General features: G+C 40.6%; 2 protein-coding genes across 4 annotated transcripts in view; both read right to left on the bottom strand.

The window, feature by feature from the left end:
• The window catches only part of tub (TUB bipartite transcription factor), an 88,802-nt gene extending 86,121 nt beyond the window's left edge, over positions 1–2,681 (bottom strand). For 2 of the 3 annotated variants that reach the window (XM_078175439.1, XM_078175442.1), the window contains exon 1: positions 2,459–2,681. In XM_078175439.1, coding sequence (XP_078031565.1) covers positions 2,459–2,514 — 56 coding nt within the window. In that variant the 5' untranslated portion in view covers positions 2,515–2,681. The remainder of the gene's footprint in view (positions 1–2,458) is intronic. The other variant, XM_078175440.1, reaches the window with a different exon arrangement.
• Positions 2,682–7,338: 4,657 nt separating this feature from the next.
• rras2 (RAS related 2) overlaps positions 7,339–17,719 on the bottom strand; it is a 42,587-nt gene continuing 32,206 nt past the window's right edge. The window contains exons 2-6 of the mRNA XM_033628863.2: positions 15,038–15,125; positions 14,730–14,832; positions 12,311–12,419; positions 10,643–10,761; positions 7,339–9,363 (exon numbers count right to left, since the gene is read on the bottom strand). Of these exons, the coding sequence (XP_033484754.1) occupies positions 9,276–9,363; positions 10,643–10,761; positions 12,311–12,419; positions 14,730–14,832; positions 15,038–15,125 (507 nt within the window). The 3' untranslated portion in view covers positions 7,339–9,275. The remainder of the gene's footprint in view (positions 9,364–10,642; positions 10,762–12,310; positions 12,420–14,729; positions 14,833–15,037; positions 15,126–17,719) is intronic.

Here is a 17,719-nt window from a genome sequence, read left to right as displayed (position 1 = left end):
CTCCACTACGAGTCACATTCACCCATTCACACACACACACATTCATACACCGGTGGCTGAGGCTGCCATACAAGGTGCCACCTGCTACTCAGTTTTTAACACACTCACACACCAATGGAAGCATCATCGAGAGCAATTTGGGGGTTTAGTATCTTGCTCAAGGATACTTCCGACACTTCGCCGGGGATCGACACGCTGATCTTCCGGTTGGTGGACGACCCGCTCTACCTCTGAGCCACAGCCACAGAATGACAGGTAAGGCAGCGAAAGTTCAAGTAGAAGGGGTGGTGGATGGGTCCAACAAAAATCAACTTTCAGGAAAGCGGTGTTGCATCCCGTAAGGTTATAAAGCCAAACTCTTTTTTCCTGAACCTAACCATGTGCGTTTGTTGCACGTAGTGTGTTTATTTTGATAGAGACTGTATGTAAACGTTAAATTTCCTGTGAAAGAACACAATACTTGTAAAAGGCATAACTCTGTACCAGAACGCCAACAACCAACGCACCCAGGGTACCTTGCACGTCGCATCTGGATGTTGAAGTTCCATGACCAAACGCCGATATGTGACATGGTCGATGTGAGAATGCATTGAAGAGAGACTGATTAAGTAAGAGATATAATAAAGATGTAACCATGTTACATTTTCGGTGGCCTCCATGCTACTGGTTGGTTCCTACTGTTTATTAACCTGTTGTCTTGCACGTTTGTGATGTTAAATGTTACACACAAGCAAGAAAAAACAGAAATGCATACTCATCTACTGCAGAGTCCTGAACAAGGCTCTAGTCTACTGGCAATGGGAAAGAAGTCTATCACCAATCCTTCATGGGTTTTCGTGCATGTACTCGCTAATTTTGGTGGACAAAGGGTATAAGATAAAGGCGTAAACCAGTAGCCTCAATTTGACCCCTGTTGCTAATATCCTGTGCCTGTAAGAAAGTGTTATATTAACATTACAATTTGGTGTTGGTTGGATTGATTTTGGCCTCAAGATGGAGTTAATAATTCATTAAAATAGTCCGCTCTAATTTAATTGCCTCCAGTATGACTATCTCTCTGTGAAAGCTGCTCACCTACATTTGTCAAACACGTACTGCAAAGTGAATTAATACCACGAGGTGTTATTGGTTTTCTGGGGGAGAAAAATAACATATCATTTTGCTGTGAAAACAAACAACACTTAATGCACAGACTCTGGCATCTCTTACAGACCAAAGCTGCTTGCACACAGTAAACATGATTTCAGTGAAATCTTAGGAGGTTAAGATACCACTGGCTCTACCGGCAGTCTCTTGGGATGTCCAAGCACAGATTCAGAATACCAATTATATTGTCCGAGCCAGCATAAACAGGGTTGTTAGGGTAAAACCTGCCCTATTGATGGAGCCTCTGCTGATCAATGATACAGCCACAGTATCTCCACAACCATCCATTGTGTTTCAAAATGTTTGCTGAGGAGGAAATTGGTCAGCTAATCAGGTACTGTATGTCTTGATATGTCTTGGCTGGTGAAGTATTCCTACAGATATTTGTGCTTTTGGGAGATGCATTTGTGCAGAAATGTGTTTCTTCATATTGGACATTACAGTGTGTTTCCTCCATGTAAGAGCCATTTTCCCAAGTCATGACTATTCAAACTGACTGACTCATTCACACTTATTTCTGACATTATGTTGATGACATCACACACAAAGTGGACATTTTGTCGTCCTCCTTCACGATACTTATTTATCAAATGTCTCATAGATCACATCTCGGAAAACAATCCTCCACTTGCCTCTATTTTTAATCCCTTCCAAAAAAAATTGTTAAGAAATCCAGCTACTGTCAAGGACCGCCGTGACTCCATGTTTTTTAATCATCTGAGCTCCCTGTGTTCATACTCCACATGTCTCTTAGAATTTGTCCTAAAATGTGAGGTCTTGATCACAGTCACACTCCCTGCTGAGACGTATCCTGCCAACTTGCTGACTAATGAGTCCAGATCTGTGATTGAAGCACTTTAGCTTGTGTACACAGATATTCTGCCATTGTGCGGATGGGTATTGGACTACTGAGTAAATGAAAATTGTCACTTCTCTAGCACATGTAAGTTTCAGATAGATAGATAGATAGATAGATAGATAGATAGATAGATGGAGTATTATGGAAAAGCAAAAGTACTATGAGAGACACAGACAAATCTGTTCCTATGAATGTTGTGGTGGGCTGTGTTGGATGATGGGAGATTTGTAAATACACCATTGACATACAGACACAGAGGGAAGCCAGCACACACACAGTATGATGCTTACAGGCTACTTACACACTCACATCACATCTCTGTTGTCCAAATCAGCACCTGTCACCAAACTGAGGGGGGAGTTCCCACCAATAAACCAAACGCAATAGACTTAAGATGAAAGCTGGCGTTTCAAACGTAGGCTCCACTTGTTATTATGGGGACAGCTCGCTTACCTGTCATAGCTCCACCTACTGTAAGACATGCTCCTGTTGCTGCTGACTCCCTCCATGTCTCCGGCGAACTGAGCGGACTGGACCGGGTGGTGAGACGGCCGAATGTGAGCGTGAAGCCTCCCCTCTCCGTCCTCACTGAACCCAAGCCAAACACGAACTAGAGGAGCCGAGTGAATGAGCAGCAGAGAGGCTGTGCGGAGACAGACGCTCTCCTATGGGCTATACCACCACAGAGAGGGGCGCGCGAGCTGTCAGCTCAGCTCACGGTGCGCGCGCGGATGCTGATTTATTTCATTCACGCGGACCCACACAACGCTGATTATTTTTTTACTGGTAATTTCCCCACTGACTGTGTCAAAAGTCTGAGCTGACGCCACATCTCAGTGGATTAAACTGTGGTTTGTGTATTTTGATTATTGGCATCTCGTGATTGTTTGATAGCCAATAGCAATTAACCTCCCCACTCATTTGCTGATCAATACAGAAAGGCAGATAGTAGCTGTGCTGTAGCCCACAAGCACTGTTCTGTCTGTTCATTTATTTTTCAAATGCTGAATCAAACTGTGTGTGGATGGGTGCACTCTGAAGAGGTAATTGGCCATGGATGTAATTTCATGTAAATTAGAAAAGGCCCAATTTTTGTATTTTCCACAGGATCAGGCTCACACACAGCTCCTTGCCTTGCTTACTGCATGCAGGTTAAGACTCCTGCTTCTCCAGGATCACTAATTGGATGTCTGCACAACTGTGATTTTGTGTAAACATTGAGACACTTTAAAGTAACCTATCATTAAGTGAACCAATCCAGAGAGGGAAGATGGGAATGAGGGCAAAGGGTGTGCAGGAAATCCACTTGAGCCGCCATTTTAATACTCGATGAGTCCCAGTATCTGCTACTGAGTAGCTCTTAGTTAAGCTAACAAATGAACATAAAGGACACCAGAGCTGTGGAGGTCCTCCAACCCTCCCATACTTACCTTATTTTCTTTTGTCTATATTTAGGGGTCCAAGCAGCGACACCCGCTCAACACATTATTCTTCTTTTGTGTTATTTCTATCTGCTAAAAGTGTTGATGCTGCAAAAAAGGCAACTCACCAACATTGGCAGGTGGGATGCAAATTCCACCCACTGGTTAGGTACGTGTTTTTCCAATAATCTCGAACAGAGCTTGGCTTTGAGTCAAAATATATTTTACCATTTCAGTCTCTCAATTCCTCTGCATCTTTGCTTCAATGGTCTTCTGCTCTAAAAATGTCAAATTTTATGACTTTTTCCTCAATTTCCTCTAAATCCTATTTTTGAGAACCAGTCAGAGACCATTCATCCAGTTGCATTGAAACTTTGCCAGTGCAATCATCTACAGACATCACTGATCTAAAGATATCAAGGAAATATCCATTTGTCAATCCTTTATACGGTTATGAAATTATCTTTTAAACCTGTCTTAATGTTCAGTTTTACATAAATGCTCATAAATCAACATTGGCTTAAGTGATTGTAACCATACCTGGTGCACGTGTTCAGATACTTCGTCCGAGCTCAAGATATTCTGCCACTTGGGGGCACCACAGAAAGTTTTTAATCCTCTAATCAGCTGCAGCGATTTGTACAAAATTCTGTTTGCACCATCTAAAGTCATCACTCTGTCAGTGCACAAAGTTTGGAAATGATTGCTTGAAGTGGGTGTGGCTTATTACAAGAAATATAGTTTTCTAGACATTTCACATTCAAAACTTAAAAAAAATCATAATAATTGTTATTTGTTTTGTATGCACATTTTCTTTTTTTTATCTAATATTCAAAGAATTGTCACAAAAATATTTACCAATATACCAGTAGAATGATGTGTAATTTATTTATTTATTTTAAAATGTCTCCACAGATACTTTGACTGTTGTAAGCAGTTTAAAATAAAAAAGATAAAAATACCATTTTTGCACATGTGGTGCAGTGAGTAAGTTGCCTCCTGTGGCCTTACAGAGGTCCAGGGTTTGAATCCCACAGAAAGTGGCATCCTACAATTTTCACCAAAATCTTTGACGACACCTGAGGAAAGCAGTTTGATGAGTGCTATTTTTCTGGATTATATTCGAGCTGTTAAATTGTTGGGATTTTTTTAAGTTTGTGACCTCCCTCTCCACCTGCATCTGGGTAGTTGCTAACGAGGTGTGCGCACCCTCCTGTTTCTGCCCATCTCTCAAAACCTTCCAGACATGTGCTTATGTATTTTTCATGCTTGTACAGTGGACATTTTACAGGATAACTTTTAGTCTCGCCACCAGACAATCAGAGATCTCCGCCTTCTGATAAAGCGTCTAAAGACTGACTTGTGAGTCTAGATAACTTTTGACACTTCTCACGTAGAAGCAGTATTTGTGTATACATTAATAATTCATTTCAATTCAATTTTATTTATAAAGCCCAATATCACAAATCACAATTTGCCTCACAGGGCTTTACAGCATACGACATCCCTCTGTCCTTAGGACCCTCGCAGCAGATAAGGAAAAACTCCCCCCAAAAAATGGTAGAAACCTCAGGAAGAGCAAAATATACATAGACATGGAATACATTCCAGGTCTTTAACAAAGTAAAAATTCAGTACACTTATAATCATGTGAAACACGTCTTCACTGAAGTATATAAGCTATATAAAATGTTTCCGAAAGTGGATTTACATACTTCAGTAGAGCATCAGCATATTGTGATGACCATGAGGAATCGTTTTTCTTTTTTTCATTTTCATTTTTCAGTTTTAAAGAACACCAAGAGTTCCAAATAGCATCCAAATACTTGCATTCTGCTTTGGCCCTGGCTCAGTGCTGCTTACAACTTTAATATATTGTGTCTTTACCACAGCCAAGACTGGCGGATGTCCTTCTCTTTCTTAGGGGCGACTGTGGCTCAGGAGGTAGAGTGGGTCATTCACTAATCGAAAGATCAGCAGTTTGATCCCTGGCTCCTCCAGCCCGCATGTCAAAGTATTCTCAGGCAAGATACTGAACCCACATTGCTCCTGATGGCTGTTCCATCAGAGTCTGAGGGCATTTAAGCTAAGTAGCAGGTGGCACCTTGTATGGTACCCTCAGCCACCTGTGCATGTGCATGTGTGAATATGACATGTATTGTTAAAGCACTTTGAGTGGTTGGAAGACCAGACAGGTGCTTTATAAGTGCAGGTCCATCTGTTTAACATCTTTCCATGTTGACTTTTTTGAAGGAGCAAAAAGATATCAATTGCTGATAATGATAAGTGCAGTTGGAACCGTTACTTGCTTTATACTTACTCATAATCACTAGCATTGTTCAGTGTTAAATACTAGATGCCAGGTGATATCTTTACACCCACAACACCAAAATTATTAAAACAGGTTAATGGATACCTTTGGTGTTTAATCTTAAAGGTCCAGTGTGTGGGATTAAGGGGCACCTATTGGCAAAAATTGAATACAATATTCATAACTACTGTGTTGTCATTACCTTAGCATGAGCCGTTTACTTCTATATACCAAGCAGGACCTCGTCCATGGAGCTGTTTCTACAATAGCCCAGAACGGACAAACCAAACACTGGCCTTAGATAGAGCCATTCACGTTTTTGCATCGGCGACAATAGTTCTCTGTCACACTGGGCACACAGGAGAAGTATCTGTTCTTCAGCCTCACCACTAGATGTCACTATATCCTACACACTGTACCTCTAAATTCTGATTCTCTCTGTACATGCAAGGACTAGCTGGGATGCTATATACTCTCAGGACATGAGACCAATTAGCCTGGAAGTTTGCAGTTGCACAGTACCATCACAGGCAATGATTAAATGTACGAAAGTCACAAAGGACATTCTGCCACCAGTAACAAAGGACTGAAAGCAAAGCACAGCTGTGGAGAGGGATGACATGCTCTGTCAGAAAAGAGAGAAGCCTCTTTTTCACAAGGAGAAAAGAGCTGTAAAAATCACACATATTGTCAAGGATAGCAGGGACATGACTCAGACTGGCGAAGCTCTACGTGATGTGTTTACCGAACCATTGGAGTAAGCTTTTAGAGGTTACTATTGATGGTTTGATCAGGGTGAAAATGATGTGAATCTCATGCTATGGACTTCATAGCCATCAGATATGAACATCTTTGGGAAATTTTGGACTGACGGTGATCTCCACCTCATCAAAATACATATTGAGGGAATATATTTTGGAGGAATATTGTTCATCTCTCTAACAGAGTTGTAGAAATATTCCAAGGAGCACTGACGCTGCTCAAGTGCCCATCATCATTACGAAAACTATATGTTGCATGTTCTTCTTTTGATTTGCCACCTGTTGAAATGTCTCCATGTTATGTGTTTATCTAGAGTGGTTGAAGCATTTAAGAACATTTCCTTGGTCAAAACAACCCCCTTGTGGTCAAATATGTGTATGCATGCATGCATCAGTGATGTCTGTCATCAGACTGTATACACTGTATACTTTCAGTGTTTACTTTTGCTCTCAAAGGCATTTATTTGGAAGAAGCAAGAGGTCTGTACGATGTTTGAGTGTCTGTGTGTTTAAATATATACATATAAATATAAATATATATATTCACTCTGACATGCACAAAACAAATACAACCCAGAGAGAAACATGCCGTTTGTGTGCAACTTAAACCAAAGTAGATCAATCTGGATCTATACTAACTGATAGTATTGTAAGGAGATCATACAGAAGGAATTCTCCTTTGGAAATTCATTGTTTTCTGGGATATGAGAGGTCATATTGATTCTCTAACACCAGTCATGCTGTAAATAATATTGATTTCTCTAACACAAGGCTCCATATGGAAGCTTCAGGTCTGTGAAGCTTTTATTTTTGAATCTAAAAGAAAGATTCTCTACCCCATCTGGCTCAATGACAGATTTTATTTTAGCACCAAAAGCTAGACACAGGGCAAAAGACACTGATATGGAAGAAAAAGAAAGAACAGTATGATTTGGATGTACACTATAGGATTTGCAATAAGATGGGAAGTAGGTCTTTCAAATCTCAGTGATTATAATAATTCATTCATGTGGTTTTAAGCTCCTATGTAAAGACCAGAATCATTTCTAAACACCCTCTCCCACCTGACATGGCATTTTACGCTCTGAGCGGGAGGTGAGCACCTCAAAGATAAATATATTCTCCACAACTAAGCCACAACAAGATATTACATTCTTGGTCACATCTGGGTGAATAAGCCAATTGTGTAAATTTGGGCCAACAGTCATCTTCAGTTTAAAATAATCAAGAGAATTAAATATTCCTCTTTACATATATACACAGCTATGCTGTGAATGTGTACTCACTTATAAACATATAAAAATACTTGTCAACTAGTTTGATAAGAAAATAATGTATAAAAGTAGAGTAGAAACATTTAATCAAGTCCATTACTTCCATCATCTGATTTTCATGTTGTTTATATTACAAGATGATGATGTGAAAAACAAACTGCAGTACTTCATTTATATGCCCGAACAGAAGTACACAAGTGGAGAGGGAAGGCAGAACAGTATATTGTGTCTGTGGCGATGAGAGCTCCACAGGTGGCAGGTCCGCTGAGTTCATGTCCCATTGGAGAATGGCTGTTTTATGATGTGCATCTCAATGCTTCCACTTATTTTCCAAGTGACAGATCATTTAGGGGGGGAGAAAGTTACGTAACAGAATAACTCAAGGACACAAAACAAAAACATTGCCACTGTGTTATTGGAATGATATAACAGTAATTTGATCTATATCATAGACTGAATGTTTGACAGAAAAGATGCATTACATCGGAATGATCTGAACTGAACTCTGAAAGCTTCTTGATTTGCAACAAGTGGATCTAAAAGTGAAATAGCGAGCGTACAGTGTTCAGTGTTTCGATCTGAAGTTATGTTAGTCGTCAAAGACACAGAATGTGCTACTAATAAATGCATCTACCGCTTCTTAGAAATCTGAGACAATGCATGACGTCCAATTCTGACTGAACCGCCACCTTTCAGTACATTGAGGAGACGGCAGAGGATAAGAATGCTTCAATCTATAAGACTTTTTTAAAAAAAAAATCAAATACAGTAGACACTCCATATTTGGCAAATTGAGATGAAAGCAGGAACCACAGACGAAGAAGAAGAATCCACTGCAGAATGCCAGAAAGTTCTATCATTGTAGCTTTAAGGGCTGTCTAGGCTTTATATTTATATACATACTTATATATTCACTTTCATATATGTAAAACCAAACTCAACCTCACACACTGTACTGTGGTGATTTAATAGATCATTAGAAGTACACTTTGAAAATCACAACAAATGTCACATATGTACAGTAGCAGATTAGCACATGGGAGTAAAGGTGGATATGGCACAACATACACAAAGCTTCATAAGGTAATCTCTCTGCTCTGGTCAGACACCGGAAAACTAAAGAAACTCATTAACATTCTGGATATATAGTTTTCATTCAATCTCGGTAGCAAGTACAAATGTCACTACAAGGCAAGAGAAGTCCTTCAGAGTACAAAACATTAATTTGTCAGGCTGATTTAGAAGGCAATGTTTAGTGTTGGGGACTCTCTCGTGTGAATTAGATTACGGCTGAAGGTAGAGTGGTGTTAAAATTTGGCATTGTCAGTTGTCCATAGTGATGTCCTGGGGACAGCAGTTCCTGGTCAGAGTATCTCAGAAAAGGCTGTCTGAAGTCATGCACGTGGAGAAGGCAGCGGTCAGTCATCCACTTAGGATGTGATGTCAGGCAGAGTGGGTGGGGTTGTAGAGAGTAGCTGCATGAGTTACAGTGATAAGGCCGACTCAGACGATCACACAATGGCAGCCGCTCTTGTCTTTCTCTTTTCTTGTAGGTTCTGGCGACGGTGGACATTCCTGTTCTTGGAATTTCCTGGGAGTTGGGAGAGAACAGAACTATCATGACACACTGGACTTTTGCAAACTCTGGTTTTCCTTCCAAAATGCAACAGCAAGACTCCTCACTGGTGTCAGGAAGAGAGACCGTATCACCCTGATACTGGCCTCTTTTCACTGGTTACAAATGAAGAACAGAATTAATTTTTTTTTTTTTTTGTTTGGTTTTGTTTTTTAAAGCGGTGCATGGGCACACTCCTGCTTACATCTCTGAACCGCTCATCCCCTATTCCACCTCCCAACCCCTAAGATCTGGTGACCAATCACTGCTCTCAATTCCACGTACCCAGTTAAAAACCAAAGGTGATCGAGCATTTTCAGTTGTTGGTCCTAAACTATGGAACAGTCTCATGAAACAGGCCTACATAATTGTATAGACAGTGATTGACAGGATGGATCACAAATGAGGGAGACCAGTGCCCCAGTGGTGTCAGCATCAAGTGAAGGAGAGGACTGTGTGCCCCTGACAGCTTTAACGTCTGCTGCCTTGCTGGTTTGATGCAGTTGTGCCTGATTACACATTTCCACCCATGTAGTTGTGGATTGAAAACACAACTGCATTTACACTTGTGTTTAAAGTGGTCACAATGCGTCCTTTACCACCTCCAAAGGTGGTTTGGCCGGTTGGATCACAATCCATCCTCAATTTTTGGGTGCATGTACACCTGTACTTTCATGTGGTCAATCACTATCCGATTGCAAATATGATCACCCATAACACATTTTACTGCCAGGTGTAAAGGGGGTCATAGGATCAAAAAAAATGATGTCATTTGTGGGGTTGTCAAATCTGTTTGAACAACAATCACAGTCCTGATGACGCAGATCACCTGAGTTTTGTTAAACTTAATACATAATGCCAAAGGATGTTTTTTTTTAATTCACAACTTGGTATCTGGTTGTTGCTTATGTACTCATGATTAGGATCCATGTCTTTATTGGGGAGCTGACAGCAGATAAATGACAGTAAAAAAAAGGAAAGAGAAATACAGAAAAGGTCCCTGACAGGATGTACCCAGGAGCGTTGTGATTCATGGTCATTGATTTAATCCCTCGGCCACCAAGGTGTCACCAGGGCACCCTGAGTCGTGAATATTTCATGTTCCATATGAAAAAAGCCCTCACTGTATCCTGCATTATTTACGGTTTCAACAGAAGTGCATGAATGTTCATCTTTTCAGCCACTGTTACACCTTTGGAAAACAGCAAACCTGAGTCACTAAAAGATCTTCATGATGCCTTTATGAATCACCTACCTGATTACCCTAACCAGCTCGTGGAAAGCCTGGTCTACGTTCATACGGATTTTGGCTGAAGCCTCCATATATGTGACCTTCAATTGTCTAGCCAGCTGCTGGCCCTCTTCCTGGGTTACCTGCGGCAAAATGAAGACATTTAGGTACAACACATGTAAAGCATCTTCCATAAACCCTAAAAATGAACAGGCATTTATGACACACTGAAACAAACTTCCTGAGGTTTCTGACAATTTTTGCCCCCATTAAAGAGTTTTTCCTTATCCACTGTGAAGGTCAGAGGACAGAGGATGTTGTGTGCTGTAAAGCCCTCTGAGGGCTAATTGTAATTTGTAATATTGGGCTTTATGACTAAAACTGAATTGTCATGACCTTGAGATCCCTTTTGCTGCACCTAGTTTGTACTCCTCTAGCTAAAATCAGTTTAAATAAGTTGCCCTACATATTCAACATTGTTTACTGTATTAACTAATAATCCCTGCAGGAGCAAAGACTAATGGACCATTTACTGCAATACTGCTGTAGTACTAAATGTGTGCCACATACTTTAAGTGCACATGACACTGTATAAAGAATTCAGTGTGCACATGTTCAGACTTTCACATCCAAGTGAAAGTGACCCTTAATAACACTGAAAGAAGAACTTTGTTGTTTTCCTTTTCTCACCTATAAATATATCCAAGCAAAGTATTAAATATTTACATTTACGCCGCCACTTCTTATTTCCGACCTAACAAGGCTTCCTCCTGAGCCTTCACAATATCATCTACCATTTGTTCCAACACCACAATCGCTTTGTCCTCCATTACAGAAAAAGATGAAGCAATTTTTTGTATGCATGTCCTTCTTTTTAAAAATTGCACCTCATTTTGTGATTTCTCCAGTGTAAAGTTACTACACACTTAAATTAGTATGAATGCATGTGGGACGGCCTCTTTTTTTAAACAGCTGTGCAGAAAATCTGGACCTGAATAATGCAGAAGTAATTAGATCCAAAGCTCGACTCCCTGATGGCTACAGACCAGTTAACAAAAATGAGAAAATGTTAAGTAAAAACCAGATAAAACCAGATTTTTCCAACACTGATATAAGGAAATATGTACTAATGTGTTTGTCAAATGGCATAAAGTTGAAAAATCTATTCGTGATAAATATACTATTACTTTAAGTGCTTTTATGTGTTATGTTTTTGGGCATCTGAGCTACCATCAAGCTGATTAGGTCATGTGTCGACAGCATAGATAGAATAAATAATAAGTAAAAGCCAACACAAGCTAATTTCACACTAAGGCTTGAAATACTAAAGCTGATCTCAGTGAATAAAACCCATTGATGATGATTATTTACTTGTGCCTGTAAGGCTTCTTCTCACCATGAGGGGGTGGTGTGGTTTCACTACAGGAAGTGACGATCAACTGCATACCAGCAGCATCAAATTCGTCATTTCATCACACTCCCTTTTCTCTCCATCCATCCTCCCCTCCTGACACCACCATTTCTACAGCCTCTCTTATTCTTTCAGTCACATCCTGTTGTATCTTGGCAGCTTTGCTGCAGCTGCAGCGCTTGCTTCCACTTTCAAATATGCAAATGCGAGTCCCCCAGACTGCTTGATATCATCTCTTTGTTAGTCAGTGGGTTCAGATCTCTGCAATCTGTTGGACTTACTTGTCTCTGTAGTTCCAGATCTGCTTTGTTTCCTACAAGGATCATAGGGAATTCATCTCTGTCTTTCACTCTGAGAATCTGTCTTTGGAATTTGTAGATTTCTTCAAAGCTGTAAAACACATCACAGTGTTAGGTTGTATTTTCTGCACAAACAGGTTATATAGTGTTTTTACATGCAGATGCATTCATATAAAAAAGCACACGTGCCCGGCATCGCAGTGTTGCTAAATGACCCACCCATGCACACAAACACACCCTTCACCCAGAAGTTGGGGTCACCGCCACTGTGGATCAGACTGGAGGGCTGAATGTGTTAGCCAAGAGAAAAAAGAAGGCAGCCACGCTATTACAGAAACATAAAATGTGTTTGTCTGAGGCTGGGCTCCGTGCACTGACCTGACCGTTGTCCCACTATAATATAAAGGCCATGTGCACTTTTTCAACCAAAGAGCAAATAAAAATGTCAATCTGGGGGAGAAAAAAAACAGGCAGAATCCAACCACAAACCCAGGACGGCATTCCAGCCACGGGCCCGCAGACAGCTTGGTGAGCACATAGTAAATCTGGAAAGACTTGACTAATATAAATGGAGGAAGGAAAGACTGTTTACAACATAAACATTGGGAGGGGGCTGTGGGTGGGGGCAGGGGAATGCAGCTCACTGCACTGCTGGGCAGGGACACAAAGACAGTGAAGATGGGGTGTGACAGACAGACTGCAAGAAGAATACTATATAGTGTAATGTGAAAAATATTTCAAAGGTGACTCAGGCCACATAGAAGGGAAATCAGCCCTTATCATCTAGTGAGATTTTCATACAATCAGAGCCATATTTTGTGATACTGTTTATGGTCAACAATTAATGTATTTACATTCAGTTATTATAGCTCTGTCACTTCAGTCACTTCCTGGTAGACAACTGGCACATGAAACTGGCTAGTATATTCCTGTTGTCATTTTCAGGCATAACTGTAATATTTAAAGACAAGGTGGTCCGACCTATCTGAAGTTTCTGCTGTGCTTATTTTATGCACTATGTTGCTTTGCTAGCTTCTTTGATAAGTCAGACCTACCGACACGAAAGCTAAGCAATGTACTGCTACGGATGGGGGGCTGCAGCAAAATATATTTTAGCCACCTAAAAAATCTGTATCAGTTTAAATGTACGCTATATCTGCAATATTTTCCCTGCTTTACCTTACACATAAATTAATCGAGGCAGTGGTCGACTAGCTACTCCCATGTTCTGCAAAGTAAAACCACTGTTTTATTACTGACAGTAAGGTTAAGTGGTGAAAATATTCTGAACATGGTGTGCACTTAAAGTAATACTGATATTTGTAGGTGGCTAAAAACTAATCAAATGAGGCAGCATTTGCTCAGTGGGGACGCAGGAGTTTCTACCTGAACGTCACAGTAAACTGTGATTTGGTGTATTGGGTAAATTCTGTTTGTAGTGGAGGAGTCCGCCATTCTTGTGGTGGATTCAGATTGCCTATCTTGACCACGAGAGACTGATAAGAAAACAATGCATGCAAGTAATGCAGTGCAATTTTTTCTTATTGATAACAGCCTGTTCACTCTTCACTTTATTAAAACAACCTGAGTTGGCTTGGTTGCACTGTAAACTGCTTTTCTATTGGATTTCTGACATGGTAGCAGCTCGAGTTGTGCTGCAGAATTGAATCGCCCCTTCTGTTACCACAGTTACCACAGGTGTTGCCAAATCAACCAGGACTGGAATCCTTTGGATAATAATCTTTAAAATTTTGGCATTTAAATTTAGAAAAATCATATTATTCCACACTGTTTTGACAGTTTGATTTGCTGTATATTCTGTATTGGCTTGTACCACCTCTTGATGAAAGCTAATTCATGTTTACACTGGGTGAAATACATAAAACCCACTGTTTTGACTGCGCCATTACATCAAATGGAAATATTCTAGATATCTTGTGCAACATTCAACCTGGTGTCCTTGGGAACTTTCACAGACTGTTAGTGCCAATACATACAGTTTACAGTTAATGTCAAGAAGAGTTCAAAAGTTATGAAGTTCTAGTCTCTCATCTCTACACTAGCCCATGTAGTACTGCCTAAACAGCACACAGGTTTTAAACAGGAAGTTAAGGTACATGAATAAGTGACTTCAAGAAAACAGGATGAGGGAGAAATGTTAAGAACAAAAGAAAATGACAACAAGAACAACAGCGAGGGGGTCCGGAAGTACAGGCGGCAACAAGTGAGAGTATCGCTGCAAGATTTATGGTTATAGTGAAGCGAGAGGCAGAGGAGGGGAGAGAGAGTGAGTGCAATTGTGAACAGTAAACAGAGATGTGCAAACAGAAACAAAGAGAGAGAAAGACAGAGAAGCGAGCTCGTAGCTATGCGTTTGCACATGACGAGAATTGTCACTCACCTTCCTCTGTCAGTGACTGAGAAGACGAGCAGGAAGCCCTCCCCTGTCCTCATGTATTGTTCTCTCATGGCTCCAAACTCTTCCTGTCCAGCCGTGTCGAGGACTAGAGGGAGTGTGCGCACACACACAGCGACGTAAATCACACACAAAGAATAACTTGCAGCAAAATAGACTTTTGCAAAGAAATTCCTCGAGTGCAGTATAATGCAATAGAAACACACAAATAGCCTGGGTGTGTAGACTTTGTGTGTGTGTGTGTGTGTGTGTGTATTTACTCTGGTCATGTTTGTTCAGCAAAGTGCACTTACTGTCAAGCCTGGCCGCCCTTTCGTCAATCACACACTGCTTGGTATAAGAGTCTTCAATCGTGGGGTCATAGTCGGTGACAAAGTATGACTGCAGGAGAGAAAGGAGAGACAAAACAGAGACAAACTGTGAATATGTCTGCGGTCTACACACTTCGTCAGGTTGAGACAAGTCCTGTGTCGCAACTCCATAATAACTTCTATATACTGATTTTTACAGTGTGCATACAAGACCAGCATGCTTTACTGTTATAAACTAACAAGGAACAAAGCAATATATGCACCTTTCAAAGGCATTCACTTTACAGTAACACTGCCAATTACCTTAGAGATATACTGTGCAGGATATTCATAAAAAACAATGTAGAGACTCATATAAAAAATGCTCTTAATCATCACTTATGGCCCACAAGAGGTGTGTGGTGGTATATTTATTTGCAGGGACTCTAGGTGACACCCCTCCAGCGTCAGTTTTGGACACTCAGGGGACTGCTTGTCAATTTTTGCTCATTACATGCATTGTGTTTTCTCAAAATTAACTTTCATTTTCACAGGAAAGGCACGTTTTCTGCTCATTAAATGTGTTAGAGCCAAGAAAGTCCTAGTTTCCTATTATTTCTGAGTCACTTTAATGCACCTCCTGACCTGTCATCTTGGGAACCTTTAATTAAAGGCAGGTGTGCTGAAGTGAGTGTGGAGCATGGAAGATGCCACAGGGTAAGTCTTTAAGCGCCGTGTTTTTGGTTAATCTCGGTTTTTATTGTTTGATGAACTCATTTAATGCCCCACTGATTTGAACTTTGTTTTTGTAAAGGCCTGTTTATTTGGGGAATGTTTGTTTTTGGATTTTGCTTTCATTTTTTGAACGCGGTTATCAAGACAATTGGTAGATAGTGTTATCTTGCAAATCTCCATGCATCCTGCAAATCAGTCACCTCTAAAACCAACTGAAGCCTGGATCATCAAAACTATACCAAAGACAGTGAGTTCATCATATTTCACGTAAATGGCGTCTGTGGGTGGCTAATTTTGAACTTATTTGGAAGCTGCAATAAAATGCATATTGTCTCAGTTCAAAATAAACCTTTTTTTAAGTTTACTTCCTTAGGTTTAGACAACAAAAGCATGTGGTTAAGACAAAAAATACATAATGGACTGGCTTAAAATACGAATGTTACTAATGTAATGTAACATCACGTCACATATGTTACTCGCGTGGTATGCTACACATACTAAAAGCTTATTAAAATAATTTAATTAGTCTCCTGGGTGAAAGTCCGACGTTTGTTTGACCCACCTGCCTTCTTTTGTTGATTTTGTTGCTCTTTATACTACACCAGTTGTTTGGAGGATCAAAAAATGCTGTTGCCTGGTGCATCGGTATCTGATGCTGAGGGCCTCCAACCAAGCGTCAGTATTTAATGAGATAGGAGTGCAGGTTTGGCAGCGGAAGTCAGGACTTTTTTTTTTGAAAATTGCCAACACAGTGCAGAAAAATTAGCAAGGGAAACACCAAGTGGATGAAGTTAGGGTTAGCTTTCACTTTCGCTGGCCAGTGGCCGACAATTCCTGCACAGTATACCTTTAAAAGAGACAAAAAATTGTTTTGTTTTGTCTTCTAAGATATTCCTGGAGCAGTTTTACCACCATGCACAATTATTATTTCATTTCCTTTGTGCATGGTAGGAGAACAGTGTCCACAGCTTTATGACTGTCCTGAGTACACTTTATTTTGTCACCAGCATCAACACACAACCATACACTGAAATCTTGTTTAACATAAGTATGCACCATGGATTAAAGACACAGATACAGTCTATAAAATCAGCTGGTTTTATAATGAATGGATATGAGAACAAACAGCTACTCTGTCCTTGTGTTTTGGTTACAGCAGCCCAGACAGCCTCAATGACCTCTACCTTTAGAACTGTACTGCAGACAGGAGGTAAACACGCTGTCTGCAGACACTTGCACAAAAACTGTCATGTAAATATTCCCTCACACAACAACAACCCCTGCTTAGGCTCAGACAGCAGGCTGGTTTTTCATGCTAACAACCCATTTTACAAGACATTTCCTCAATTGCAGCAGTCACACCACTCACTCCTGAAGGCTTTGATTCTTTTATTCCGGGGCCAATATCTGGTCTCCTAGTAACCTAAACTGGAAGGGTGGGGCAAGGAGGCAGGGAGCCGGGAGGAGGAGGAGTCATGCATTTTTTACATTTTTCCCATGTTTTGTAGTTCTCGCTCTCCTCGGGGACTAGTTAAGTGGTGACAGCTGAGGGGAGTGCTCGGGGAATGTCGAACCAACACCCTAAAACACGGTGCAATCACGAAGACAGAACATCCAGACAAGACTCCCTGTCATTGTAACAACAAGCCAAATTAAACTTTTACATTTACATGTCAGGTTGTTTGTGTGTGACTGTGTGTGTCGTTTCACAGGTTGTATACTGTTTGTTTGCTGTTATTGGGCAGCCAGGGACGTGTACTACATGTCATCTGACTCTCTCAGTAACATATAGACAGCTGATAACATAACAGGAAAAAAGAAGCAGCTAAATCACTTCCTTGATTGCGATTAGAGCCCGACTGATGCATCTGCATAACTATTAGCAACCAATTTTAGCTTTACAGAGACATCAGTATGGGGTTATATGTTGGCTGATAGTAGGACGTAAGT

Source organism: Epinephelus lanceolatus, chromosome 2, assembly GCF_041903045.1.
Source record: "Epinephelus lanceolatus isolate andai-2023 chromosome 2, ASM4190304v1, whole genome shotgun sequence".
In the NCBI taxonomy this organism is placed as follows: domain Eukaryota; kingdom Metazoa; phylum Chordata; class Actinopteri; order Perciformes; family Serranidae; genus Epinephelus; species Epinephelus lanceolatus.
Note: the sequence above shows the minus strand (reverse complement) of the source record. Positions and strands in the feature narration are given on the sequence as shown.